The sequence below is a fragment of the Podarcis cretensis genome, assembly GCF_951804945.1.
Source record: "Podarcis cretensis genome assembly, chromosome: 12".
NCBI lineage: Eukaryota > Metazoa > Chordata > Lepidosauria > Squamata > Lacertidae > Podarcis > Podarcis cretensis.
In genome coordinates, this window is record NC_137181.1 from 2563257 (window position 1) to 2591057 (window position 27801).

Genomic DNA, 27801 nt, shown 5'->3' on the forward strand with positions numbered 1-27801 from the left:
TTTGCATTTCCAGTGTATATCTTTCCCCCCAGGTAAGCCTTTACAGCAGGATTACAAAATCAGGAAAAAATATATCTATCCAAAACCACAACACAGAATGTCCAGCCCCTAAAGGACAAAAGTTTGGGTTTTTAATGAAACAAAAATCTATCGATGCAGGGAAAGTATTTCAGAAAAGAACAGAAGTTCCACAGTCCCAACGGCCACGCGTTGTAGGAGGTGTCGTTATAGTCCCATTGGGTGAGGTTTCAGGCAAGGTGGGTGCCCCCACCTGGGCCCTGCCCTTTCCAGACTCCCAACCCAATATGCTTGGTCCCAACTCTGCAGCAAGGCATCATGTGAGAACAGCCGAATAAGAGCCCCGTGGCCCAGTCTGCATGGTGAACCTCTTGGACATCTGGAAAAGAGATGAAGGAGCTTCGCTTCACTGGGGTTCTGTGTGGCTTCAGAGGTCACCTGGCCATTCCAGCTGCGATTAAGAGTTTGAAACCCTGAAGATGCTGGACAGGGCTCTTTTAAACACAGCGAGACACAAACCGAGTCCTGTTCTCCACTGTTCCAGGCTTACGTAACCAGGCTGACTTATTCACCATTTTAATATTTTACATCAAATTTCCCCAGATGTAAATCCCCCTCCCTCTTTCGGACAACCACCCTAACCCTGAAAAGGCACCCGAGCTATATCAGGGCCTAGTCCAGGGTTTGCCAAACTCGGATCTCCAGCTGTTTTTTGGACTACAGTTCCCATCATCCCTGACCACTGGGGTCCTGCCAGCTAGGGGTGATGGGAGTTGTAGTCCAACAACAGCGATTGCCTTGGAAACAAAAGAAAAGATGGCGTCGGTGGCCACCTTTAAGACTTCTTAATACTTACATTCATGCGCAACCCCCTTCTCCCCTTCTAAGCACACGTTAGCACCACAACGACCAAAGTCCCCATCAGGGAAACGCCACCCTTATGTGATTTACCATTTACACTGTCCTGCAAGGCACTCGCCTTGCCATGGCAGCTCAGGCTCTGCAACGCACCCTCTGCCGCCAAGGCTCGCAGGGGAAATCTGAGGTCCGGTGAGGGGTCTCTTGAGCAAGCTGGTGGCATCGAGGGCGCTGCTCCTCACGCCCCTTCTGAAGGCGGGAGACCGGAAGATCGGCCTTGTGAACGGCGCAGGAGGTACATCAATGTTTCGAGAGGAGGGCGGCGGCGGACGCGGCTGAGCCGCCTCCCGCAGCCTCTGCTGCCGCCACCACCACCTGCGTTGGGGCGCAGCAGTGCAGCAGCAGGCGCTGCTGGGAGGAGAAGGCCTTGGGACACTGGCTGCAGCGGTAGGGCTTCTCTCCCGTGTGCGTGCGGATGTGCTTCTGCAGGTGGTGCTTCTGCATGAAGCCCTTCAGGCAGACGTGGCACTGGTGCGGCCTCTCGCGGGTGTGGGGTGCGCTGGTGCTTTGCCAGGTGGTGGCGCCGGATGAAGTTCTTCCCGCAGGCCGCGCAGCGGAAGGGGCGCTCCCCGGTGTGCGTGCGGTAGTGGTTGGTCAGCTTGCTCTTGTCCGTGAAGCTCTTCTCGCACGAGGGGCACTGGTAGGGCCGGGCGCCCGTGTGGCTCATCTGGTGGCGCAGGAGGTGGTCCGAGCGCCCGAAGCGGCGCGGGCAGAAGCGGCACGCCAGGCGGTCCTGCCCGCCCAGCTCGCCTCCTGCCTCCAGGTGGGTGCTCTGGTGGATGAGAAGGTTCACCTGCAACCGGAAGCGCTGCTGGCACCAGGGGCACGCCCAGTCCTTCTCCCCGGGTGGCGCAGGAAGCGGAGAAAGGGGCTTGGCACTCTCCGCCTCTCCCTGGCAGCCCAGCCCAGGCCTCGGGAGGCTCCCATCGCCCGAGGGCGACAGCGGGAGGCATCCCGGAGAGGGGGCGAGGCTGCAGCGACTGCGCCGGTGGTCCTCCAATACCCCTGGGAAGCCGTAGCTCTTCCCGCAGTCTGGGCAAGGGTGAGACTTGGCTTCGCCGCTGGGTTTTGGCCACTCGGCCAGGGCAAGTCCAACGGGGCTGAACCGCTTGTGCTCCCCCGGGAGGCTCCCCGGCCACACGGCTGGGCGAGGAGGACCCTTCTCCCCGAAGGCGCTCTCCCCAGACGTTTCGGGCCCCCACGGCTCAAGGACTCGGGGATCTTGCTTGGCTTCAGTCGGTGCCTTGTCCGTCGGGAGGTCTGCAAGGGAAGGGGAGTGTGGAAGACAAAAACGAAGATGTTGAAAATCTGGAATGCCTACCAAACCAAGATGTTGTTAGCCGCTCTGAGCCCGGCTTTGGCTGGGGAAGGCAGGATATAAATAAAATTTTATTATTTATGATGATGATGTGCTCTCCTCCCAAGCCCATGTTCCCGGGGCCCTCACATTCCTGTCTCAGTGTCTTCTACGCTGGATTGGTCACGTATACAGAATGGAAGATGGCAAGATCCCCAAGGATGTTCTCTCTCTCTCTCTCTCTCTCTCTCTCTCTCTTTTTTTTTTTTGAATAATATTTATTCAGGTTTTAAAACATTACCAAAAAAAAAAAAACCCAGAAAACACAATACCAAAAAACAAAGACATTTCCAAGAAAAAATGCAAAAAACAAAAAAACAAAAAAAACAAAAACAGAAAAAAACAGAAAAAAATAATAATTAGAAAATACATACAATCAAAACAGAAAAAAACAAGTTAAACCTTTACATAATTTTCTTTCTATGACTTATTTCCTTGACCTCCTCACACCTCCCCTCTTTGTTTTCTAGTTCAAATAGATATTTCAGCAAATCCTTCATCTTTATTTTTATCCTAATAATTTATCTTTATATACTGTAATTTTCCATTCTCTCTTTCACCAATTAGCCATCCACTTTTACTTTATTTAATCTCATTTCTCATTAAAACTAAATAAAAAAATTCCTTCCAGTAGCACCTTAAAGACCAACTAAGTTAGTTCTTGGTATGAGCTTTCGTGTGCATGCACACTTCTTCAGATACACTCAAGTGTGCATGCACACGAAAGCTCATACCAAGAACTAACTTAGTTGGTCTTTAAGGTGCTACTGGAAGGAATTTTTTTATTTTGTTTTGACTATGGCAGACCAAGACGGCTACCTATCTGTAACTCATTAAAACTGATATATTTAAACCTATTCTCTTAAGACATTTCCCCTAGGGTCATAAAAATTCCATTCCACGATTTCTCCATCTCTCATTAAAAGCAATTAAAAAAAAAAAATTCTCAATATATACACTTTCAATTCCCAATTTTCTTTCATCATCTCCCCTCCCTGGTCTCGGCCCCTGCCAACAGTTCCATCGGCTTACAACAGTCCATCAACCTGGAGATCTCAAATCCAAGGCTCTTAAGTCTTTTTCATGTCCCATCTGCCGATCTTCTTGATAATCTTTAATATTAAGAAACAGTTCTCGGGGGAGCTGATCCCCAAGGATGTTCTCTACGGGGAGCTGGCTTCCCACTAGCAGACCAAAGATGTCTGTATACACGGCATGAAGGCTTGCAACATCAACCCTGCTGTGTGGGAATCCCTTGCAGACAACCGCAGTGCATGGAGACAGACGATCAGGTTGTGCATCCAGAGCAGTGACCATAGGAGGAATGACTGCTGGGAGGAGCACAGAGACAAAAAACGCCCTGGTGCAGCTGCAGCAGCACAACCGGACGCTTTCATCTGCCCCGGCTGCAACAAAACATGTCTCTCCTGCACCGGTCTCTGCAGCCACGGCAGGTGTTGCTACCTTCCAACAGCTTGAGCTCACCCCCAAAGGAGCACTCCTCCCTTGTCTCCCAATAATAATAATGATAATAAATTTTATTTATAACCCTCCCTCCCCAGCCAGAGACGGGCTCAGGGTGGCTAACACCAGTAAAATTACAGTAAAAACATAATGGGGGGGGGAACCCAATTTAAAATACAGGTTAAAATGCAGCCTCATTTTAAAGTAGCTGATAAATCAAAACCATAAGGGGAGGGAAACATAAGGGTCAGACTGAGTCCAAACCAAAGGCCAGACGGAACAGCTCTGTCTTGCAGGCCCTGCAGAAGGATGTCAAGTCCCGCAGGGCCCTGGTCTCTTGTGACAGAGTGTTCCACCAAGTCGGGGCCAGTACTGAAAAGGCCCTAGTTGAGACCAATCTAACCACCTTGCGACTTGGGACCTCCAAGATGGATGCCAACCACCCGCAATTGCTCCAATCCACATGCAGCAGCCTTCCACACAGCCTGGCAACCCGCACCCCCCAATGGGGGGGGGGATATTGCCCATCTGATGCAGTATTCCATACCCTTGAGGGCTGGGGCTGATGTGAGTCTAAAACATTGGGACGGCTGCATAGGAAGGCCTGCAAGGCACACTGTGTCCCCAAGGGGGCCCCGTTTGGAGACTATTCTTCAGACACATACCTCTCTCTGGCTATTAAGAACATAGGAAGAGCCGTGCAGGATCTGGCCAGTGGCCCATCTAGTCCAGCATCCTCTTCTCACAGTGGCCAACCAGATGCCTATTATGGGAAACCTGCAGCAGGATGTGAGCACACAAGCAGCCCTCTCTTCTCTGTGGTTTCCAACAACCAGCATTCACATGCATTGCTGCCTCGGACCATAGAGGCAGGGCAGAGCCATCGAGGCTATAAGCCATCGATAACCCATGAATTCGTCCAATCCTCTATTAAAGCCATCTAGGCTGGTGGCCATCACTGCCTCCTGTGGGAGGGAGTCCCACAGATTAACTGCACTGCCTGAAGTAACGTATTTTCCGCTCCATAAGACTGTGCGTCTTATGGAGAGAATGCGTGGTCCCTGGAGCCGAATTGCCCAGGGGCAAAAAGCAGATCGTGCTTTTTTTTTTTTTTTTTTTGAAAGAGGGAAGTGGGTGTTGAAACAAAGCCGCTGAGCAGCTGATCGGCAAGCGATCAGGGAGGGAGATAAGGGACTCTAGCGATGAAGGAGGCTGCCTGGGAGAGGGTAGGTAAAGATAGCAACCTTGCAAAAGGGGGAAACAGGAAGACTAAAGCAACAAGGAGAGGAATTAGAAGAAAAGGAGGAGCAAAAAAACTGCTCCAGCTCAGGAAGAGACACTAAGGCAAACAAGAGGGAAGGGAGTGTTGAAAGGAAGCAGCTGATCGGTGGGATCGGGAGAGAGATAAGGGATGCTAGAGATAAAGGAGGCTGCCTGGCGGGGGGAGGTAAAAGTGCATGGATCCTCAGGACTTTTTCATTGGGTCACCCCAAATTCACCATCAGATCACATAGCATGTCCATGGCTACAGCCTGCACCAAAAAAACACGCATCCACTGTTTTGTGGGGCCGCAATGGCACAAAAGCGTGGTTACAAAGAACAGATCCACATGGATCCTCAGGATTTTTGCATTGGGCTACCCCAAACTCACCGCCAAATCACATATCATGTCTGTGGCCACAGCATGAACCACAAAAATCATACATCCACTGTTTCGTTCAGTATATATTTTTTCTTGTTTTCCTCCTCTAAAAACTAGGTGCGTCTTATTGTCAGGTGCGCCTTATGGAGCGAAAAATACGGCACTTCCTTTCATCTGTCCTGGTAATTGCAAGGTATGTCCTGATATTACGAGATGTTTTGTAAACAGTGACCGCGACAACTGCTCTTAAAATGTACCATCATTGTCTTATTATTTATACCCCACCCATCTGGCTGATTTTCCCCAGCCACTCTAAGCAGCTTCCAGCAAAATATAAAAAATAATAAAATGCCAAACATTTAAAAAAAAACTTCCTGATACAGGGCTGCCTTTATGCATGACCAATGCATGACTTCTTAGCAATTTATTCAGTTATATCCACGGCAAGCAGGGATTTGAGAACCTAGTCTTGCCCCATCCCAGCCCTAAAACCTGACTTATTGCCCCAGTGAAATCTGTGCCTGGCTAGCAGACAGAGACTAGGGTTGTATGGGGGAAAGTGTGTAAATGCTTCTGAATCAGAGCATCCCTAACCACTCAAATTACATCACGGCACCAATTTGCAAGCTTCATTCCGACTGCATTCTGAGCCTCCAGAGAGCCTGTTGACACTGGTGATGTTTTTCAATGCCATTTCCTCTATTGTAAGGGGAGAAACTTGCTTCCCCTACCCTTCCTTCTCTTTCTTAAAAGTTTGACTTTTCCAGATGCTGACTTATCGACCGCTGGAGACTGAGCACGAGACCTTCTACCTGCCAAGCAGGCGTCCAATCACTAAGCCACAATCCTTCCCCCAACGTGCAACCCCTGTTTTTTAGACGCAGGATATTGAAACCTCCTGTGGCAGTGCAGACACTTTCCTTTCACTCCCCAAGCCCGACACACGGATGTGAAAAGGATCGAGGGGGTCTTAGGAGACCGCAAGTTTCACATGAGCCAGCAGTGTGATACAGCAGCAAAAACAGCTAATGTTATTATTCTAAGCTGCATGAACAGAAGTCAAGTGTCTCGGCCAAGGGAAGTGAGAATAGCTGCTCTGTTGTGCCTGAATCAGACCAATCCTTGAGTCCTGTGTCCTGTTCTGGGCACCACGATTTAAGGATACTGATAATCTGGAGCATGTACAGATGAGGGTGAGCAAGACAATAAAAGGGTCTGGAAACCGAGCCTCATGAGTTGGGGGTGCTCAGCCTGGATAAGAGAAGACTTGAGGTGTGACATGATAGACACCTTCAAGTAATAATAATAATAATTTATTATTTATACTCCGCCCATCTGGCTGAGTTTCCCCAGCCACTCTGAGCGTCTTCCAGTCAAATGTTAAAAACAATACAGCATTAAATTTCCTAAAAACTTCCCTAAACAGGGCTGCCTTCAGATGTCTTTTAAAGGTAAGATAGCTACTTATTTCCTTCACATCTGATGGGAGGGCATTCCACAGGGCGGGCGCCACTACCGAGAAGGCCCTCTGTCTGGTTCCCTGTAACTTCACTTCTCGCAATGAGGGAACTGCCAGAAGGCCCTCGGCGCTGGATCTCAGTGTCCGGGCAGAACGATGGGTATCAAATGGAAGGTGTAGTAAGCTTGTTTTCTATTGCTTCAGAGGGCAGGACACGAATCAACAAATTCAAATGACAAGGAAGGATATTCCAACTCAACATTAGGAATAACTTTTCTGGTGGCAAGAGCTGTTTGACAATAGAATAAAGGTAAAGGTAAAGGTACCCCTGCCCGTACGGGCCAGTCTTGACAGACTCTGGGGTTGTGCGCCCATCTCACTCAAGAGGCCGGGGGCCAGCGCTGTCCGGAGACACTTCCGGGTCACGTGGCCAGCGTGACATCGCTGCTCTGGCGAGCCAGAGCTGCACACGGAAACGCCGTTTACCTTCCCGCTGGTAAGCGGTCCCTATTTATCTACTTGCACCCGGAGGTGCTTTCGAACTGCTAGGTTGGCAGGCGCTGGGACCGAGCAGCGGGAGCGCACCCCGCCGCAGGGATTCGAACCGCCGACCTTTCGATTGGCAAGCCCTAGGCGCTGAGGCTTTAACCCACAGCGCCACCTGCGTCCCTGACAATAGAATGGACTCCCTCAAAACCTCTTTGGAGGTTTTGAAACAAGAGGCTTGATGGCCATCTGTCAGATTCTTTAGCTGTGAATCCTGCACTGCAGGGAGTTGGGCAAAATGACCCTCCTTGGGAGTTCTTTGAGAGAAGCTGAATCCCCCATTAACAAAAATCCAGTGTCAAAATCTAGCAAGAATGGTTCCCTGCCCGGAGGAGTTCACGGTCTGATTTTCAAAGAAGAGCATTTCCCAATGCAAGTATCAGAAACATCTGGAGAAATCCATGGAAATGCTGCATTGAGGAAAGGGCTATCTGGGAGACAAGAGTGTCTTTAAGCCTTTCCTTCTGCCTTTCCTTTAGACTGGAGAGGGCCTCGCCACGTTTAATTACAAAGAAAGATGCGTTTGACTCTGCACGGTCTCGACTGATATTGGTTAGAGTGGTACCTCAGGCTACAGACGCTTCAGATTACAGACACTTCAGGTTACAGACTACGCTAACCCAGAAATAGTACCTCAGGTTAAGAACTTTGCTTCAGGATGAGAACAGAAATCGTGCAGCAGCAACACAGCAGCAGGCCCCATTAGCTAAAGTGGTGCTTCAGGTTAAGAACAGTTTCAGGTTAAGAACAGACCTCCAGAATGAATTAAGTTCTTAACCCGAGGTACCTCTGTATTAGCAACAGTAATTTCCCTCCTTTCTCAAGTTACAGCAGCCACTCTGGAGACAGCCTCTTAACATTTCAGACTGAAGCAGACCCTCTGGATGTGAGCATAATCTGCACTGCAAAATATTCTCCAAGTCTGTTTTGATGCCATGCAAGTGACTTGCATGCAAGACTTAACATAGGTGCATGCCTTGGAAGACAACTTTCTGCTTGGAAACCCCTTTAAAGGTTTTCGAGAAAGTTTGCAAAACAAAGACTTAAAGCTGAAATCATTAGGTGGAATTCCCAGTGCCTTAGGGGCCAGCAAATGTGCCCTCCCTGGCTCTGGTCCCACAGGTCTCAACATGTGTAAAGGGAGCCTGCTCTGGGGCGGGGGCTCCCCTCTCCCAGGGTTCGAGATGGTATGAGGACCCCAACATGGGTGGATGGTGGCAGGAGAAGTGAGGGACTCACAGCACAGATAGCAGGGCCAGGGAAGACGCCCTCACTCATTGCTGCTGTCACCCCACAATGTCACGAAACACACATGGTGCCCAGAAATTTCCATTTTCCCCAGGAAAAAAAAACATTCACTAACCAGAACGCTGAGCTAATTTATTTTTCCACATTTCTAGTTTATTTTTAAGTTTCCACAGACCAAAAGAAAGAAAGAAAAAGAAAAATCCAGGGGGAAAGTATATAAAAGTGTTCAGTTCTGAGAAATCAGTGTTTACAGAAAAGGTGAACGGGTGCACCGTCTCTGGGCCAACAGTCGTCCGTCTTGAGTTATTCTGAAGTGAAAATGTCCCTCTGGCAACCGGGGGGCAGTGGGGAGGAGATAGTGGGAAGGGGCAGCTACAGTATGGTACACTCCGAACGAGACAGAAAAGACAATCCCAGAAGCATTTTTTTGTTACTACCAACGCCACTGTTTTTTCTTCAGCAACTCTGAACAATCTCTAGTCACCCTTAAAAGAAAAAGGTCCTATTAAGTACCCGAGAGTCTACAGGATCCTAAACTCCAGGCTAGGAGGGAGGTCTTGGAGAAGCCCCCTCGCAGCCTTGGGGGCCCAATTTCTGAGGTAACAGCCTGTTTCTCCACCCCCTCCCTCCCTGCCCTTCTTCCGCCCCTCCCTGCAGAGGCGTAGCCCCAGCGATGGTGGGAGGGGGCCGCTAGATGAAGATGGCGTCCAGCAGGGCTTCCCGGACGGCCGTCCCCATCAGCCGGTTCTGCTCCCGCAGGTGGATCTTCTGGTGCTGCAGCAAATGTTGCTTCTGGGTGAAGCTCTTCTCACACTCGCCACACCGGTAGGGCCTCTCCCCGGTGTGGATGCGCTGGTGCCGCACCAGATCCGAGGGGTGGCTGAAGTTCTTGCCGCAGTACAGGCAGGCCAGCGAGCTGCTGCTGCCCCGCCCCGAGTGCAGCCGCTGGTGGGTCACCAGGCTCTTCTTCTGAGAGAAGCTCTCGGGGCAGCGGCTGCACTTGTAGGGCCTCTCGCGCCCGTGCCCCTTTGGGTGCTGCCGGTAGGACGACTTGAGGTTGAAGGTCTTCACGCACTTGGCGCTACCGTACGGCTTCTCTCCGGCCGGCACCCTGGGCAGAGCTTTCAGGTTGTGGCTCTGCTTGAAGGTCTCCTCGCAGGCCACCGACGTGTAGGCGCCGCCCCCGGTGTGGATGCGCTGGTGGAGGGTGAACTGCTGTTTGTAGGTGAAGCTCTTCTCGCACTGCGGCCGGTAGCCTCCGCCCGCCGCGTGGCTCTGCTGGTGGATCAGCAAGCTCTTGTGTAGCCGGAAGCTTTTCCCGCACTCGGGGCACACAAACAGTTTCTCCCCCGGCCTCTCGCGCTGGAAGCCCGCCATGGGGCTGTGGCCCCCGCCGCCACCAAAGCTGCCCTCTCCGGGAAGGGCCTCGTCCGCCTGGCTCTCCGGGTGCCTCCGCTGGTGCATCAGGGCGCTGTAGCGGCTCCCGAGGGAGGCAGCCCCTGGGTGGGAGCCGTGGAGGACGGCGTCTTCGGTGCACTGCAGCCCCAAGCTCTCGCACAGCGCTTTCTGGGCCTGCAGGACCTCTGCTTTGAAGGCCAGTCCGTCATCTGGTGGGTTGAAAGAAAACAGCGTTGGTGCAATGCTTCTTCTCCAAAGCAGCAAACACGCGCAACATCCGTTTCTTAAAAACTGAGCCAGAAACCTACAACATTCTGCCCAGCTACCTTCTCCTGCCTGTTCAGAGGGAGGGTGCTTAAAGGACCATGTAACCCTTCTGGTTCTGCAGAAGGGTGGGGGCCGGACCCAGAGTGGCTCTGCAGGAACCCGCTTTGCTCAGTCATCAGCGCACTCCTGCCTGATCACTGCACAAGGCAGCCGCGGCCAGCGTGGCCTCTCTGCCGCACCACGTCACGAGGGTACAGAGTCCCTTTTCCATCAGGCAACGTGTACAAAAAGCAACAAGGCAACTCTCTGATTGGTGCAGCCTGACTGGGCATTAGCACCGGTTATTAAAAGTCTCATTGGCACTTATTTTAAACTAAGAACCCAGGTCTGTAAGCTGACAAGCCCCATTATGCCTTGCTCTCCTCCATTCTACCTGAAAACATTAGAATCAAAAGAATTGCAGAGTTAGAAGGGACCCCAAAGTCATCTAGTCCTACCCCCGGCAATGTCCATTAGCTGTTCTCCATTGCTCACATCAACCCTGCCTGGGAAGTCCTCTCTGCTCTGGAGAGCCACAGAAGGCCTGCTCTCACCCGTCCACACTCTCAGCTCCAAGTCCCTGGACTCCTTTGTCTAGCAGGCTACAGACTACAGGGCTTGAGCTTATAAAATGTGCTTCTCTAGTGTGCACTCAAAGGGATCTTTCTGACCCTTGCTCAGTTTACACACTGCAGGTGCCCACTCCCCTGAAATTACTATATTCTTAAGTCAAAGGACAAGCAAGCACTTGCCTTCTCCCCCCTCCCCCCAATACCCTACAAGAAAGCCAGGTTCGGGGTACATTTATACAAGCGGCTGACAGTTCGAAAGAGCAAAGGAAAGCATGGAAACGTGATCAGCGCTCGCCCCCGCCTAGCAGCAAACGGCCACCAGGTGAGAGCAGGAGACAAGTCAGAAAGGGGGACAGGCAGTAGCTGTGTTCTTACATGAAGGGCTCGTGCTCATTCTCTCTCTTTCTCTCCCTCTTTCAGCGTCTCCTCTCAGCCTCGCCAGCCAGCCAGCTCTGCTCATCCTTCCAGCAGCCCATTTCTTTGTCCAGGTGGGCTCTAAACCAGCCTCTCCCCCTCTCCACGTTCAGAGCCTCAGTGCCCCGCCAAGTCTCCTTGCCATTCTCAGGTGAGGGGGGCAGGGGGGCACTCAGTGCCAGCGCCAGAATGACCCAGGGCTGGCAACGCGCGTGCTTGGATTGCCTCCACTACAAAAAACGGCTCCTGAAAGCAGGTCCTGGCTCTCCTTCGTCCTTTGCTAGTCAAACAGGACAAGCGCATTTGCCCTCCTCAAGGCTGCTGGATCAGTAGACTGAAGGCAGCACACAGGTGGCCAAGATGAGACCATCCGAACCTCTCTGAGATGTTGCTGCTTTGTGTTTTTCTTTTAATGGTACCGGCGCATTCTGGTTCTTTGTACTTTTATCACTCTGTCATGGATGGAAGCTACCATGAGGGCCCAGAATACCACGAGGCAGGGATTACGCTTTAACAGGAGCAGACCATTTTGCTTGCGCACCATACAAGAAGTGGTGGAGGGTGGGAGGACACACGGGTGATGTGGAGAGGGACAACAGCACAGCTAGGAGGGGCGTTGGCTAAATATCACTGTGGATATTGCAAGTGTGATTCGTTGCATAATAGAGAAGGCGGGGGAGGAAGCACTCAGAATATTTTAGCCAGCAATACAGAAGACACAAGTTCATATTGAACATTACAACAGAATTCACAGAAAGGGGGCTTGCTGGGTGGGTGGGTGGAAACAGAAGGAGGAAGGCTTTGTACTGGTGGGACGTGGCTCAGAGGTACAATCAATGGGCTGAAGAAGCAGAGAAACATATAGAGTTTTCCTGTACTACTCTCTTCCCTGATCCTTAGCATGGTGTGTCTTACGTTGTGGAATCATAGCAGTTGGAAGGGATGCCAAGGATCATCTATCCCAACCCTTTGCAACACAGGAATCACAGCAAAGGAATCCCTGGCAGACGGCCACACAAACTCTGTCTAAAAACCTCCAAGTAAGGAAAGTCCACCACCTTCCAAGGATGTCTGTCTCACTGCCGAGCAGCTGTTAATATCAGAAAAGTCCTTCCTAATGTTTGGTCGGAATCTCCTTTGAATCCCCTAGTTTGTGTCCTCCCCTCCAGAGCAGCAGAAAACCTAGGCTAACCCATCTTCAGTCTTATGTTAAGGTCAAGAGTAATCTGACTCAGGGGCTAGGAAGCTCCCCTTGCCTGGGAGGCGGGCCGTGAAGCAGCAGCAAGAACAAACGCTTTCTGTGAGGCCACAGGATGCTGCCCAACAGGACAGAGTTCTACCAAGAAAGCAGCTCCTCACACAGAGGTTGCAAACTTGATACCAAGGTGGGGAGAATAACACGAAACAGTAGGTGTAGCTCAGTTACATTTTTCCCCTGCTTTACACAAAGAGACCCCTTTTATGCCATAAAACATCATCACAGAGCCTTGAAGCAGAAGGCCCTTTTCCCCACTGTGGGCCAAAGGTACCCAAACACCCCATAAAACACAGCCCCCTCAAGATACAAGAAGAGAGCATCAGAGGCGCTTGGCTTGCACCAGGTTCTGACTCCGACACCATGCACTGCACATGCGGATTTGCTCAACTGTGGTCACTTCGACACAGGGCCCACAGCCGCAGCACTAAATGGGCTGGGGAGAACAACGTTCTGCTCGGACATGTTGCTCAGGCTCAAGTGTAGCAGCTGGAAGGGTTGGCAGCCTGATCCGCTCCAAACGCAAAGCGCCTCTGTAACGTCTCCGCCCTCCTGCACCCAGGTGCGCCAGGTGCAACACTCACCAGCGCGAGGCTTGATGCGCAGCTCGCCTTCCTCTGTGCCCTCTGGGCCCTCGAGGTTCACCTCTTGCTCCCGCTTCCCTGGAGAGCCAAAGGAGGATCCGGCAGCCCCATAGTCTGTGCCAACGAAAAGAGCAGTTAGGAGGAAGCTCAACTTGGGGCAATTTAGTCTCTCTCCCCTCCCACGACTCGCTTTAGGGCAGCAACATGGGCATCACCTGGCTGAGTCTCTGCAGGACTTCAGAAAGCACCTTGGCAGGGGGTTGGCAGTGCCCTCCTCCTGTGCGGTGGCATGAACAGGGCCCTTGGCAGACCACAGGAAGGCATTTTTACCCCTCTGTTTTTTATTGTTATTAATTTATGAATCACTTTTTATATGTGTGTCAGGGCAATTTGCAGGTGTGTAACAATAATAACAATAATAACAATAATAACAATAATAACAATAATAACAATAATAACAATAATAACAATACTAATAATAATAATAATTTACTATTTATACCCCGCCCATCTGGCTGGGTTTCCCCAGTCACTCTGGGCGGCTCCCAACTGAATGTTAAAAACACAATACAGCATTAAACATTAAAAACTTCCCAAAACAGGGCTGCCTTCAGATGTCTTTTAAAAGTCACATAGTTGTTCATTTCCTTGACATCTGATGGGAGGGCGTTCCACAGGGCTGGCGCCACTACCAAGAAGGCCCTCTGTCTGGTTCCCTGTAACCTCACTTCTTGCAGGGAGGGAACTGCCAGAAGGCCTTCGGTGCTGGACCTCAGTGTCCGGGCAGAACGATGGGGGTGGAGACACTCCTTCAGGTACACAGGACGGAGGCCATTTAAGGCCTTAAAGGTCAGCACCAACACTTTGAATTGTACTCGGAAACGTGCTGGGAGCCAATGCAGGTCTCTCAGGACTGGTGTTATATGGTCTCAGCGGCCACTCCCAGTCAGCATAAAATAAGCTATAGTTTTAAAAGGAATACAACCCACCCACCCCCCCAAAAAAAAGATCTGTTGAAAAACTATCCAAAATGAGCATCTAGGGCTTTTCATCCAGCTGGAAAACTCTGTCGCCTCTTTATTCTGCAGAACCACATTGAAAGTCAATGTAGTAATGGACCTAAGAAGAGGCCTGCTGGGATAAAAGGGCCAACTTCCCGTCTAGCCCAGAATCCTGTTCTCACAGCAGCCCACCAGACACCCACCAGGGGAAGCCAGCAAGCAGGAGCCATGCACAAGGGCCCTCTGCCCTCCTGCAGTCGACAGCAGCTGGTATGCGGACTGTGGAGGCAGGGCATGACCGACAGGTTTAGTAGTACCTCCCCACGATGTTTCAGACCAACTATTCAAACCATATTTTAAATTCCAGCTGAATATATTTAGCATTCATGTTTGGGGGGAGAAGTTTTCTTACACCCTGCTGCAAGAGTTGCATTCAACATTTCTTTCCATTGCAAAAACTGTGAGGGGAATCCAGTCAAGATTCTTTTCCGAGCGGATTTTGTATTTACTGAAACCCTGAAATACTCTGGACCAAAAGGGCCTAGCCTACAGGTTCCACTCACCAACACTGTGGTCGCTCAGAGCTGCCCTTCCTTCTGCTTTCTCCTGGTCTCCAATGACATGTGCATTTTCTCTCCCTTCCATCTGGCAGGCCAGGCCAGGCCTAAAAACCAAGGCTTCTGTTTCGGGAAACACAAACGAGAGGGTGTTTGTTCAGTGAGCCGCTTTGCACCAGGCAGCAACTACTTGCTAAGCCTGTTTCAATTTAACTCATAAACCCCAAAGGAGGACAAAGATGGACTTTTATTCTGCTCTGCTGTAACAGGCAAGAACGCCCGATGCACAATACTTCCCTGTCCTGGGCCACAGGTCTTGCGGCCCACACCATCAAGGTGAACCTCAGACATGGGAGTCCTGGCAGACTCTCTTGAAGAGAGAGGAAAATCTCCTGCACATTTTGAAGTTAGTGGGTGGGAGGGGAGAATCCCAGTTGGAAGAAGAAGCTGAGTTTGGATTTGATATCCCGCTTTATCACTACCCGAAGGAGTCTCAAAGCAGCTAACATTCTCCTTTCCCTTCCTCGCCCACAACAAACACTCTGTGAGGTGAGTGGGGCTGAGAGACTTCAAAGAAGTATGACTAGCCCAAGGTCACCCAGCAGCTGCATGTGGAGGAGTGGAGACGCGAACCCGGTTCCCCAGATTACAAATCTACCGCTCTTAACCACTACACCACACTGGCTCTCACTGGAAATGGAAGGGTCAGTTAAGACAGCCTTGTACATCCTATTCATCCACCCAAACCCTTCTGGGATTCCAGCTGCTTACCTGGGCTGGGCTCTGAAGAAATCTCTTTCTCCTTAGGGACCTCCTCTTCCTCCACACAGGGGCGTTCGCCTTGCTCAATCCGAGACAGAAGGTCAGGTTTTGCAATTGCATAGTCTGTTGGAAAAAGAGAAAACACAGCACTCCCTTCAGCCCACTTGCTGTATTGAACAGGATTAAGGGAGATGCTGGCAGCACTGCCGTACCCACTGAAAATTCACCGCAAGGAACACGCTAGATGACAGGTGCACCATAGAAGTTACATGAGCAGGTCCAGAGGTGCTGCAGTGCACAAAGGAAGGGCAAAGTGGGGAGGTGAGGAGAGACTGGGAACGTATCCCTGAACAGGCAGAAGTCATGGAGGTCGTGGAGTTCAGCTACTTCCCCACAGTCACCCCTGCTTTGTATTGGCTGTTTCCCAGGTCCTGGACACTGCAGAGCATTCCAGCACAGTCCACACTGCAGAAAATCAAGCAGTAATCCCCAAACGTGGTTAACAGCGACTGTGTGTTTACACCAGCCCACCGTTCGGCAGAAAGCCTAAGCAACGTGGATCAGAGCCCCAGTAGAATGTCCATGCTTAAGCCAGGCTACCTTAAAAAAGATGCTCTGTGGCACCCTAGAGATACTGGGAACGTAAGACGAACCTAAGAAGAACCTGCTGTATCAGGCCAACGGCCCATCTATTCCAACATCCTGTTTTAACACTGGCCAATCACATGCCTGTTGGAAACCTGCAAACAGGACCTGAATACAAGAGGACTTTCCCCTTCTGCAGTTTTCAGCAACAGGGATTAATAATAATTTTATTATTTGCACCCCACAAGGGAGTAAATGGCAAACAATTAGATAACAGATGAGGTAGATATTTTAAAAAACCACTTGAGCCACCCTCATGACTTGCATCAGCAGCTAATAAAAGGAGCAATAACCAGTTCTTTACCCAGTGAGACCAACGACTCATAGTTGCTCTTCATCATGTTTTTGTAGAGGTCCTTCTGCCATTCATCCAGGTTCCCCCATTCCTGCTCCGAGAAGTAGACGGAGTTGTCCTCAAAGGTCACCGGCACCTGGAATCACAGCAGTCGCAGACTTAGACCTTCTAGGGTGAGTGCCTGGCACTTACCTGTGTCCCTTTTCCCTCCAAATCCACCACCTTTTGCAGGGCCAGAATGTTACTGCTCTGGTCTAGAGAAGCTGAAAGGGTGCACAGCCTATCGCTCCCCAAAGCAAGCAGACTCACCAGCTATTCCTATGCTCCCCTCCCCGACCAACATTTAGAGATTTGAAGAAAAAAAATGGTATGAAGCAAACTCTTATTATTTATTTAACATACGTATAGAGTTCCCATGAAAAATCTCAAAGTGATTTCACAATACAATAACACCATACGCAGTACACCTGCATATATAAAAGCAATTTCAAATCCAATCCAGATATGGACAGATAAATATCTCCACCTAGAAACTTTGTTGAGTTTAGCTTTTAAGAAGCAATCTAGCAACTACCAGATTCAATGCAATAGCTCCATTTCCACTGCCTGTCTGTTACTCTGTAAAGCTCTGAGCAAAAAGGTGGCACTTCAATATATAATAATTTAAGTTGTGCCTACGAACCTTTTACCGTCTGGCCCAAAGGTGGTGACAGAACTGATGGTAGCTTGCTGTGGCTTATTTGCAAATCATTTTGAGAATAAAATCGCTTGCATCCGCTGGGACCCTGACTCCACTGTTACAGCAGATGAATCTCAAGAGTTACCCAGAGCACTGTCTAGTCCTATTATATTGGATGAGTTTCAGTTAGTAAGGCTCAAGGACGTGGGCAAAGTGCTCGGATCCGTCAGGGCGACCACCTGTGCTCTGGACCCTTGCCCCTCTTGGCTGAAGACTAGCAGGGAGGGACAGCTGACTGGGCCAGGGAGGTGATTATTGCAAGAGGGGGTAGTCCCTGCCTGCTCGAAGGAGGCACTGGCATAACCACTCCTCATTTATGCTGAGGACACAAAGCTCTACTCCTTTCCATCTGCAGGTGCGGCAGTCTTGCCTCAGTAACTAAATGGATGAGAGCCTACAAACTGAAGCTCAACCTAGATAAGACTGAAGCACTGTTGATGGGCGGTTCCCTAGACCGAATGGATGGGAGGTCACCTGCTCTTGATGGGGTTACACACCTTCTGAAGGAGCAGGTATGCAGCTTGGGGGTACTTCTGAATCCATTGCTGTTGCTTGAGGCTCAGGTGGCCTCAGTGGCACAGAGCGCCATCAGCTGTACCTCAATATGAACAGGTATAGCCTAACTTCTGTTGCCTATGCTCTGGTAGCCTCTAGGATAGATTACTGCAACGCGTAATACGTGGGGCTGCCTCTGAAGGTGGTTCAGCTAGTACAAAATTCAGCAGCCAGGTTGTTCACCAGAGCAAGACGGTGTGAGCATATAACACTGAGCCTGACTGCACTGCCTACCAATTAATTTCTGGGCCCAATTCAAAAGTGCTGGTCTTGACCTATAAAGCCTTAAGAAGTTGAGGACAACAGTACCGCAAGTTCCATCTCTCCCCATATGAACCTACCCAGACCATGAGCTCATTATCTGAGGCCCTTCTTCATGTGCCTCCTCTGTAAGAGGTCTGGAGCGGGGCCTTTTCTGCAGTAGCTCCATTTGTGGAATGCCCTTCCTAGGCTCACCTGGCATCTTCGTCACATACATTTAGGTGTGAGGCAAAAACATTCCTCTTCTCCCAGGCCTTTGGATAATTAACCTATCTATGGTCTTTTAAACTGCGTGAGGGATAACTATTTTTGTTTGTTACTATGGTATGTATTTTTGTGCTTTTACGTTGTAAACTGCCCTGTGATCCTAAGATGAAGGGAAGTATAGAAGCTGAAGAAACAACAACAGGAGCCCCCCCCAAAAAAAAAACAAGCCAAGGGGGAGCAGAGTTTGAAAGTGGGTTTCACAGCTGACACATACAATGTTGCCTGGGTCTGTCTCTTGCCATCACCCTCTGCCCTGCGTAGTACACATGGAACCTAGTTATGCTGAGTAGAACCTCAATTACCAGGCTGTACTTTTCAGGTGAAGTTTCTACTCCTTATAGTTATGGACATTATGCTTGGTAATAATCAGGTAGCATTGGCAAAAGGTTGAGGTCTCCACAGGGCAGGTATGTCATGACCTACCTGCTGACCCAACGTTGCTCTTTGACAAACATTTCAAAGTTCTACACAAAACCAAATTCAAAGCACAACCTATAAGCAAATTTGCACCATTGATACTGAGAGCAGAAGCCGAGTTCTCTTGGGATGATCAACCCAGAAGCGACCCACCCAAAGACCCCTCCCGCCCAAATCCAAACCCTGATCCACCAGGCTTTCAAGAACGGAAATGGAACATTTCCAGGGACAGCATCTATCTCAAGTCAGGGCAATGATCCTATCTAATGAAGTATCATTGTTTCAGGTAGCAAAACATTGCCTGTACTGTAGTGGATATCAGAGGAATGGCTGACCGGGAGCACGAGGGCAATTCCATTCCTGCATTCTGCCCAGAGCCACTGAAAGTTGTGCACAATTGAAGCAATAGGACTTAAGACACCTCTTTGCTACCTCCTTTTAGAGATGTGGCTGGTTAGTCTTAATCAGTCTGTTAAGTCTTAATTGATGTGAAAGTCACTTTGGGGGCAGCTGGCAGCTCAACTTCATCAGTGCCTCCAAACCCATCATTACCCTTGAAAGGAAACTGCACTGTACTGACACCTTTCCCACATATAGGTATTAAATAAAAAAAAAATTAAGATGTTGTTTTTGCAATATAAATGTAGGCGGAAAGCAATCTGAGTTTCCGGCGTAGAAAAGGAGTATCTTTTCTCTATCACACTGGACCAGTCCATAGAGTCCCAAGTGTGGATGGTGGACTCCGAAGGCCACCTTGTCTATTAAAGGTAAAGGGACCCCTGACCATTAGGTCCAGTCGCGGACGACTCTGGGGTTGCGGTGGTCATCTCGCTTTACTGGCCAAGGGAGCTGGTGTGCAGCTTCCGGGTCATGTGGCCAGCAGAACTAAGCCGCTTCTGGCGAACCAGAGCAGCACACGGAAACACTGTTTACCTTCCCGCCAGAGTGGTACCTATTCATCTACTTGCACGCTGTGGGTTAAACCACAGAGCCTAGGACTTGCCGATCAGAAGGTCGGCGGCTCGAATCCCCACGACGGGGTGACCGCCCGTTGCTCGGTCCCTGCTCCTGCCAACCTAGCAGCTCGAAAGCACCTTATCTATTAGCTCATGGAATAAAACTATACCACTGTACTGCAAAGTCACCCTCAAGATTCAGGCAACCTTGAAGCTCAGATCTGTTTAGTCAGTTTCTCTGCCAAAGCATTTTGCCAAACGTAACAATACTATTCTTGTGCTGAACATCCATTTTTACTTTTCCAATATTTTGCAATTACCTGTCTTGCAGCCACAAATAAAAAGGCAGCATATCTTTAAATGGTACCATCTCATTCTTTGCATCAAAAGTTGTTTAGAATGCCCAAGAAGGTCATTTGTCAACTTGTCAACTACTTCACCACGTTCCAAGAATACTTCATCTTAATTTTCTTACAACCCCCATCACATATGGATACATGTACCTAATCCTGAACAATCTTTCCCCCAACATTTGGATTGACGCTTCTGGGGTGCAAGGTACCAAGAATATTATGCATTTTTAGACATGCTCATATATCTTTGCAGTCTTAAATAGCTTCTTGTTCCAAAGGGCTTTCCATTTTTTGCTGAGATATCCCTGCACCCAGATCTGTCTCCCAGATCCCCAAAGCTAGTTTCCACTTATATTCACCTTTTCAAGTATTGTATATATTGCAGCGATTAACCCCTGGCTTCATGAAGATTAAGGGTCAGATATTCATAAAGCTCATTTGGCATCTTACCCTAGAAGTTTGGGTGGGAAGGGGGCATGTCCAGAGGCAGGCATCAGCCTTTTATCCTCTTTGGTGAGCTACTGCAGTTACTTAAGGACTCTCTATGCTATTTAACAGATTGAGGTTGAATCCTGACAAGACAGAAGTACTGTTTTTGGGGGACAGGAGGCGGGCAGGTGTGGAGGATTCCCTGGTCCTGAATGGGGTAACTGTGCCCCTGAAGGACCAGGTGCGCAGCCTGGGAGTCATTTTGGACTCACAGCTGTCCATGGAGGCGCAGGTTAACTCTGTGTCCAGGGCAGCTGTCTACCAGCTCCACCTGGTACGCAGGCTAAGACCCTACCTTCCCGCGGACTGTCTCGCCAGAGTGGTGCATGCTCTGGTTATCTCACGCTTGGACTACTGCAACGCGCTCTACGTGGGGCTACCTTTGAAGGTGACCCGGAAACTGCAATTAATCCAGAATGCGGCAGCTAGACTGGTGACTGGGAGTGGCCGCCGGGACCACATAACACCGGTTCTGAGAGATCTGCACTGGCTCCCAGTACGTTTCCGAGCACGATTCAAAGTGTTGGTGCTGACCTTTAAAGCCCTAAACGGCCTCGGTCCTGTATACCTGAAGGAGCATCTCCACCCCCATCGTTCAGCCCGGACACTGAGATCCAGCGCCGAGGGCCTTCTGGCGGTTCCCTCATTGCGAGAAGTGAGGCTACAGGGAACCAGGCAGAGGGCCTTCTCGGTAGTGGCGCCCGACCTGTGGAACGCCCTCCCATCAGATGTCAAAGAGATAAAGAATTACCTGACATTCAGAAGACATCTTAAGGCAGCCCTGTTCAGGGAAGTTTTTAATATGTAATGCTGTATTGTTTTTAACACTGATTGGGAGCCGCCCAGAGTGGCTGGGGAAACTCAGCCAGATGGGCGGGGTATAAATAATAAATTATTATTATTATTATTATTATTATTAACAGCTCTCACAATGATTCTCTGGGGTACCTGAGAATCCCAACAGGCATAGCTGGACCACACTACAGTGGTGCCTCGCAATACGAAAAGAATCCGTTCCGTGAGTCTCTTCGTCTAGCAAAGCAAGCCCATTAGCGGCTTAGCGCTATTAGTGGCTTAGCGGCTTAGAAAAGGGGGGGGGGAGGGGGGAAAAGTCGGAAAAACTCGCAAGACATTTTCGTCTTGCGAAGCAAGCCCATAGGGAAATTCGTCTTGTGAAGCACCTCCAAAATGGAAAACCCTTTCGTCTAGCGGGTTTTTCATCTTGCGAGGCATTTGTCTTGCGGGGCACCACTGTACTCTATTCGTCCATGGAGGTTAGAGGAAAAGGACAATAAGAAAAGATGTGTCCATAATTTCCAGAGCTTGGGGGATGCACTAGCTGAACAGAAAACGAAGCTTCTCCACTAGTTTAGAAGAGCAAATAATGCATTTCTCAACTATTCCAATAATGTCAGGCAAACAGCATCTAAGCATGCAAGATGAGCTAAGGAAACACTCCAACTATGTTGGTGTCTCCCCCCCCCCAAAAAAAAAGGCCTCCACAAATCCTCCCACCTAACACTCAACAGTAATGGAGTTTTGCCTGAAGTTATCTAGAATAAGGTAAATTAAAAACAAGAACTCAAAACGGCAACCTAAAAAATAATGCAAGGATCGAAGCCGCAAAGTAGTGAGAATCTAGGCCTAGCAAACCTCAATTCTCTGCTGTCACACAAGGCAAGCCTTAAAAATAAATACAGATTCCATACTAGCCTCCCTGTGGCGGGCATAACTATAATCTTGTGCAGATTTTGACACTGTTCGCTTCTTTACTGTGGACTGCATATTGGGGGCCATCCACAGAACCACACACTTCTCTTCTCTCTGGTGAGAATTCCTCCATCCTTTGACAGCCTTCAAGCACAGTTCACCATCTCCACCAGAGCCAAGTATAGTTCTTATCTCAACCGAGTTTTCAAGACACTGGGCTCATGAGCTAGTTGTTTGTGGCACACCGGCAGCCTTTCTACTTAACAAAAGTTTTGCTGGCTGATGATCCGGAAGGCAGCCTTTAATAACAACACATCTCCAAGTCTGAGGAGCTTTTCACAATGCTGTAAAAGGGGGAGGGAATAGTGTCCCCAAGTATCCTTACCTTGGGGGTTTCCCCTTTGGAGCCTGGAGGAAGCCTCAGGATCCAGAAGTTCTGGTTCTTCAGCAGGTTCTCCATGTTCTCTAGCCTCCTCTGCAGCAGCCCGTACTCCTGGATCAGCGTCCCCAGAGCAGTCAACTTGCACTCCATCTGGTTGCCAAAGTCCACCACGGCATTCTCACAGTCCACGTATTTCTTTTCGTTGGTCACCATCCGCCGTTCCAGGTTCAGCAGCCGTGTGGCGTGAGAATCCACCTTCCTCTCCACAGCTTGGATTGCAGCCACCACAGTCCACAGAGAGAGCTCGGCCATGTTCTGCTTGGCATCTCGGACAAAATTCTGTTCGGGCTGCGAAGGCACCGGCTGCCGGGGCTCCATGTTGAAACACTGAAGCTGGTAACAAAAGGAGAGAAGAACGATCAATATAGTCCATCTATTTTGGCTTGCTGTCTGCTCCGCCCCCAAAGCACAAGAAAGTTAGGAATGCAGGAAACCGCATTATACAGCGTCAGCCCATACAGGTCCATCTAACTCAGGATCACCTTCAACCTCGAGCCTCTAAAGTGCATCTTAGGGCTGCATTAATGCAGGCTTCGCCAAACTGGATGCTGACTGGGGCAGACAGGAGTTGTAGTCCAAAACATATGGAGGGCACCAGGTTGGCAAATGCTTCGTTTGTGGAATCCTTAGGACTGGTTCTCACATACACACTCACCGCCCTTAAGTTTTCTATACACTACTAACTACATTTTACACCAAAATGCTTTTAATGCCCACTAGGAATTCAGTTTTCTCTGCATTCTAGTTTTGTTTATTGATGTGCCGCTTTATCACAGCGGTTTACAACAGTAAAAAAAAGGAATAAAACTATGCAAGAAAAGCACAAAATAATAGAAAGTTAAAAACGAAAAAGTTAAAAACAAAGATCAATAGCCCATTGTGGGGGATGTACTCCTATTTGCCTGCATAGGCCTGGTGAAACAGAAAAGTTTCCAGCAGGCTTTAAAAACTTGCCACAGAAGGCGCCTGCTTTTTTTAAAGCCATTTGATCTAATTCTCACCTCTGAGACTAGTACACTGATGTAAATGCTATTATCTTCTGGATTTGCACTTCTGCCAATTTTGCAATAGTCTTTAGGTCAAAAAAAAAAAAAAAATAATGACACCAAAATGCATTTTAAAAGTACTATTTTAAGATAAAATGTTTAGAAATGCATGCAGAGAAATAAACTAAGTACAGTGGTGCCTCGCAAGACGAAAAGAATCCATTCCGCGAGTCTCTTCGTCTAGCGGTTTTTTCGTCTTGCGAAGCAAGCCCATTAGCGCCTTAGCGCTATTAGCGGCTTAGCGGATTTTAGCGGCTTAGAAAAAAGGGGGGAGGGGGAAAAAGTCAGAAAAACTCGCAAGACATTTTCGTCTTGCGAAGCAAGCCCATAGGGAAATTCGTCTTGCGAAGCACCTCCAAAACGGAAAACCCTTTCGTCTAGCGGGTTTTTCATCTTGCGAGGCATTCGTCTTGCGGGGCACCACTGTATTTTAATATGATTTTTTACATAGATTCTTAAAAACAAAACAAAAAATCTGCAGAGAACCCCTGAGCCATACCAATGGTTCACCCAGTCTTGTCTTGTTTATTCCACTGCTCTTCACCTGGTGTGTTTGGACACAGAAGCATGTAGTGTCCTGGCCTAAGATGGATCTTACTAAAAGCATCCCATTTTCCTTTGTTACTCTTGCTGTTCAGGGGTTTCGGTTCTTGAAAAGAAGCAGAAATACAGAGAGGAAGAAAACAGAGAAGTAACCATGAGCAAAGACAACAAAACTCATTTACCTGGAATACTTGGTAAAAGAGGTAACTTCAGTAGGTGCAGATTTCTTCCTTATTACATGACAGCTGCACCTGCCACAACTCTCCCTTCTATGCAACTTGGCTGCATCTGTGGAAGAGAAGAGACACCAAGGTCTGCTCCATCATTTCAGCTCAAGTCATCTGCCATCTCTCGTCCCCATGCACATCCCTGCAGTGGCTATTCCATATGTGACTTTAGAAAATGTGTAACATTGCCTAAGGATTTGTAAGTGAATTAATTTCCCCCTCCTCCCCCAAATCCCATTTTTAATAGTATTTTGTCTATTAGGATGAATGTATTTGCTGTGAACTTTTTTTTTGCAGGGGGGGGGGTGGGAAAGAACCATTAAGAATATTGGCAGAAAAGTGTTATATAAATTACCGTAATTATTTTAAAGAATTCTAAGCCACTCTGCATCCAAATGGATGGATCTCAAACTAATTCACTTAAATAAGTCAACAAGCAAGCAAGCAAATAAATAACTACAAAATCCAGGTCTTGCTTTCCATCTGGTCAGCCTAAAGCAGCCTTCCCCAACCTGGTGCCCTTGATATATTATGAACTAAAACTCTAATCAGCCCCAACCAGAATGTTCACATGTACAGTGGTGCCTCGCAAGACGAAATTAATCCGTTCCGCGAGTCTCTTCGTCTAGCGGTTTTTTCGTCTTGCGAAGCAAGCCCATTGACGGCTTAGCGGATTAGTGCTATTAGCGGCTTTGCGGATCAGCTGATAAGCGGCTTAGCGGCTTAGAAAAAGGGGGGGAAAGGAAAAAAGCCCCGCAGGAACTCGCAAGACATTTTCGTCTTGCGAAGCAAGCCCATAGGAAATTCGTTTTGCGAAGCACCTCCAAAACGGAAAACCCTTTCGTCTAGCGGGTTTTCCGTCTTGCGAGGTGTTCGTCTTGCGGGGCACCACTGTACTCTAAAATACTTCGGAGGGCACCAAGGTGAGGAAGGCTGTCCTGGGAGAAGACAAATTGTTCAAAGGGGATTCCATCCTGCTGGTTAGTTAAGGGTCCAGGAAAAACTCTATATTAGTGACAAGTTTTCAAATTAAGAGGCTATTTATTCCCAGCCTTGAAATCCTGCCTCTGCATAAGAACCCTGCACTAAGCCGCAGCCCGCCTCCAAAAAGGGATGTTAGCTGCAACTCCTCAGGCCTGCACATCTGGGCAATGTGCACGGTCCCAAGAGATGAGTCTCCCATCAAAGCAGAACACTGAGGACATAACCACCCTTTCCTTGTGTCCTTCAGAACCCCCATTATACAAAAAATAAGCACATCCTTCTGGATCTGGAAGCTGCATGGAGAATCCCTCTTCCACTGCAAACCCCCCCCCCAAAAAAAGCACACTGACCAAGAGCCTCCCACCCCCTCTGTGCCATGCAAAAACAAGCAGTCTTTCTAAGCACACAGGGCAGCACTTCTCTCTCTCTCTCTCTCTCTCTCTCTCACACACACACACACACACACAAAGCTTCCTGTCCCAGGGATGCTCCTAACCAACCTTCCCCCTCCCTCCCTTACCAGGCAGAAGCAAGCAGTCATCTTACACACACACACACACACAGAGAGAGAGAGAGAGACCCTTCAAGGCCAACACTAAGCTCTCTCTCTTTCTCATGCACACCCCCCACCCCCTTCCCTTCCCTGCCTCCCCACCTCCCTCTCCCTGCAGAAACAGTCCTCTTGTTGTAAGCTATTTTCTGGCTTACAACCATCTTGCACACTTACATTTACACACACACAAGCCAGTCCCTCTTAGGCCAACAGCACTAAGCTCCCTTTCTCTCTCTCCCTCCCTCTCTCTCTCATGCACCCCCTCCCTGGCTCCCAACCTCTCTCCTCCCTCTCCCTGCACAAACAGTCCTCTTGCACACACACACTCACTCTCTCTCTCTCTCTCTCTCCAAGGCCTACAACGTCGCTCCCTCCCTCCCTCTCTCTCTCCCTCCCCTCCCCCTCCCCCTGGATGCTCCCCTCCCCCCTCCGAGGAGCCCCGCCCCAGCTGACAGAAAAAACCAAGGCGGCGCTTCCATATCTCCCCCTCAGGGGAAAAAAACACACACACACCGCCAGCCTCCCCCCCCCCAATATTCACACCCAGCAACGCCCCCCCCCCCAGAAGGCCCCTTCAGGGGGCTGGTCGTGCTGCCTTTCCCTTTCTCCCCTGCGGGGGAGACCAGACCAGCCTCACCTCAGGCGGCGGCGGCGCCCCCTCCCTCAACGACACCCCCCCCCGGCCGGGGCCTTTTGTCTCCCCTCCCCCTCCCCAGGAGGAAAGGGGGCGGGGCAGCCGAGAGCGGCCCAATCAGGCTCCGTCTATTGCAAGGGGGGAGGGGAGGGCGGCCTTCTGAGGGAACGCGCGGCGGGGCTGGGGGGGGGAAATTCTGTCGGGGCGGGGGGTCTCGGGGTGGGGGGCGTAGTTGGAATGAGGGGGGTGAGGAAGAGACGGGGAGAGAGGAGGAGGAGGAGGAGGAGGTACCCACCAGAGCCGTCTCACTAACACGGCTGCCGCGCATGCGCGGTTCTGTGTTTGGGAAAAAAAGTGGGGAAACAGCGGCACGCATGCGCGCGGCGGCCGGGAGGAAGCGGAGCGGGGAGAGGAGAGGAAAGAGATAGCGGTTTCCTGTGCGCTGGAGGCGCCGCAGCGCCACCTGCGGAGGGAGGAGTTCATGGCAAGGGGGAGACAGTTCGCTTCCTGCTCTTCTGCTGGTTGCTGTTCCCTGGAGGGGTGCGATGGGAGGAAGGCCCTCCCCGCTGCTCTAGGAAGATAAAACATAAGCAGAGGCCAGCTGGATCAGGCCAGCGGCCCATGTAGTTCTCACGCTGGCAAAATATCCCCAGGAACCAAAAGCTCTAAATCAGTGTTTTCCCAACCTTGGGACTACAGTTGTTTTTGGACTACAGTTCCCATCATCCCAGACTACTGGTCTTGTTAGCTAGGGATGATGGGAGTTGTAGTCCAAAAACAGCTGGAGTCCCAAGGTTGGGAAAACACTGGGGCAGTGCCTCTGGAACTGGAGGTTCCGTAAAAGCCTAAGAAGAGCCTAGCACCTAAGAAGAGCCTAGCACCCTAAGGAGAGACAGCACCATGCCAACAGCCTGGCCAGGCCAGCCCCTTGTTCTCATGGTGCCCCAAAGGGAAACTGGCAAGCAGGAGCCAAGCACAAGAGCCCTCCTGTGGCTTCCAGCAACTGAGATCCAGAAGCATTGTAGTAGTTATCGAGAGCCCTCCACTCTTCCATGAGTTTTCCCAGTCTGCTTTTAAAGCCATCCAAGTTGGTGGCCTCACTGCTTCCTGTGGGAAGGAGTTCCACAGATTAACCATGCACTGTGAAATAAGACCTCCTTCCCAAAATGAGACTCCTGCAGCA

General features: G+C 49.8%; 1 protein-coding gene across 1 annotated transcript; it reads right to left on the reverse strand.

Moving 5' to 3' along the window:
• On the reverse strand, positions 1 to 26972 carry LOC307199134 (zinc finger protein 783-like). The gene is given in 9 exon segments (XM_079946804.1): positions 1 to 1428; positions 1430 to 2196; positions 13183 to 13296; positions 14747 to 14863; positions 15512 to 15625; positions 16452 to 16578; positions 22575 to 22964; positions 24403 to 24508; positions 26914 to 26972. Coding segments are annotated over 7 exon segments (1866 nt in total). The 5' UTR covers positions 22950 to 22964; positions 24403 to 24508; positions 26914 to 26972; the 3' UTR covers positions 1 to 1176.
• Positions 26973 to 27801: the final 829 nt, after the last annotated feature.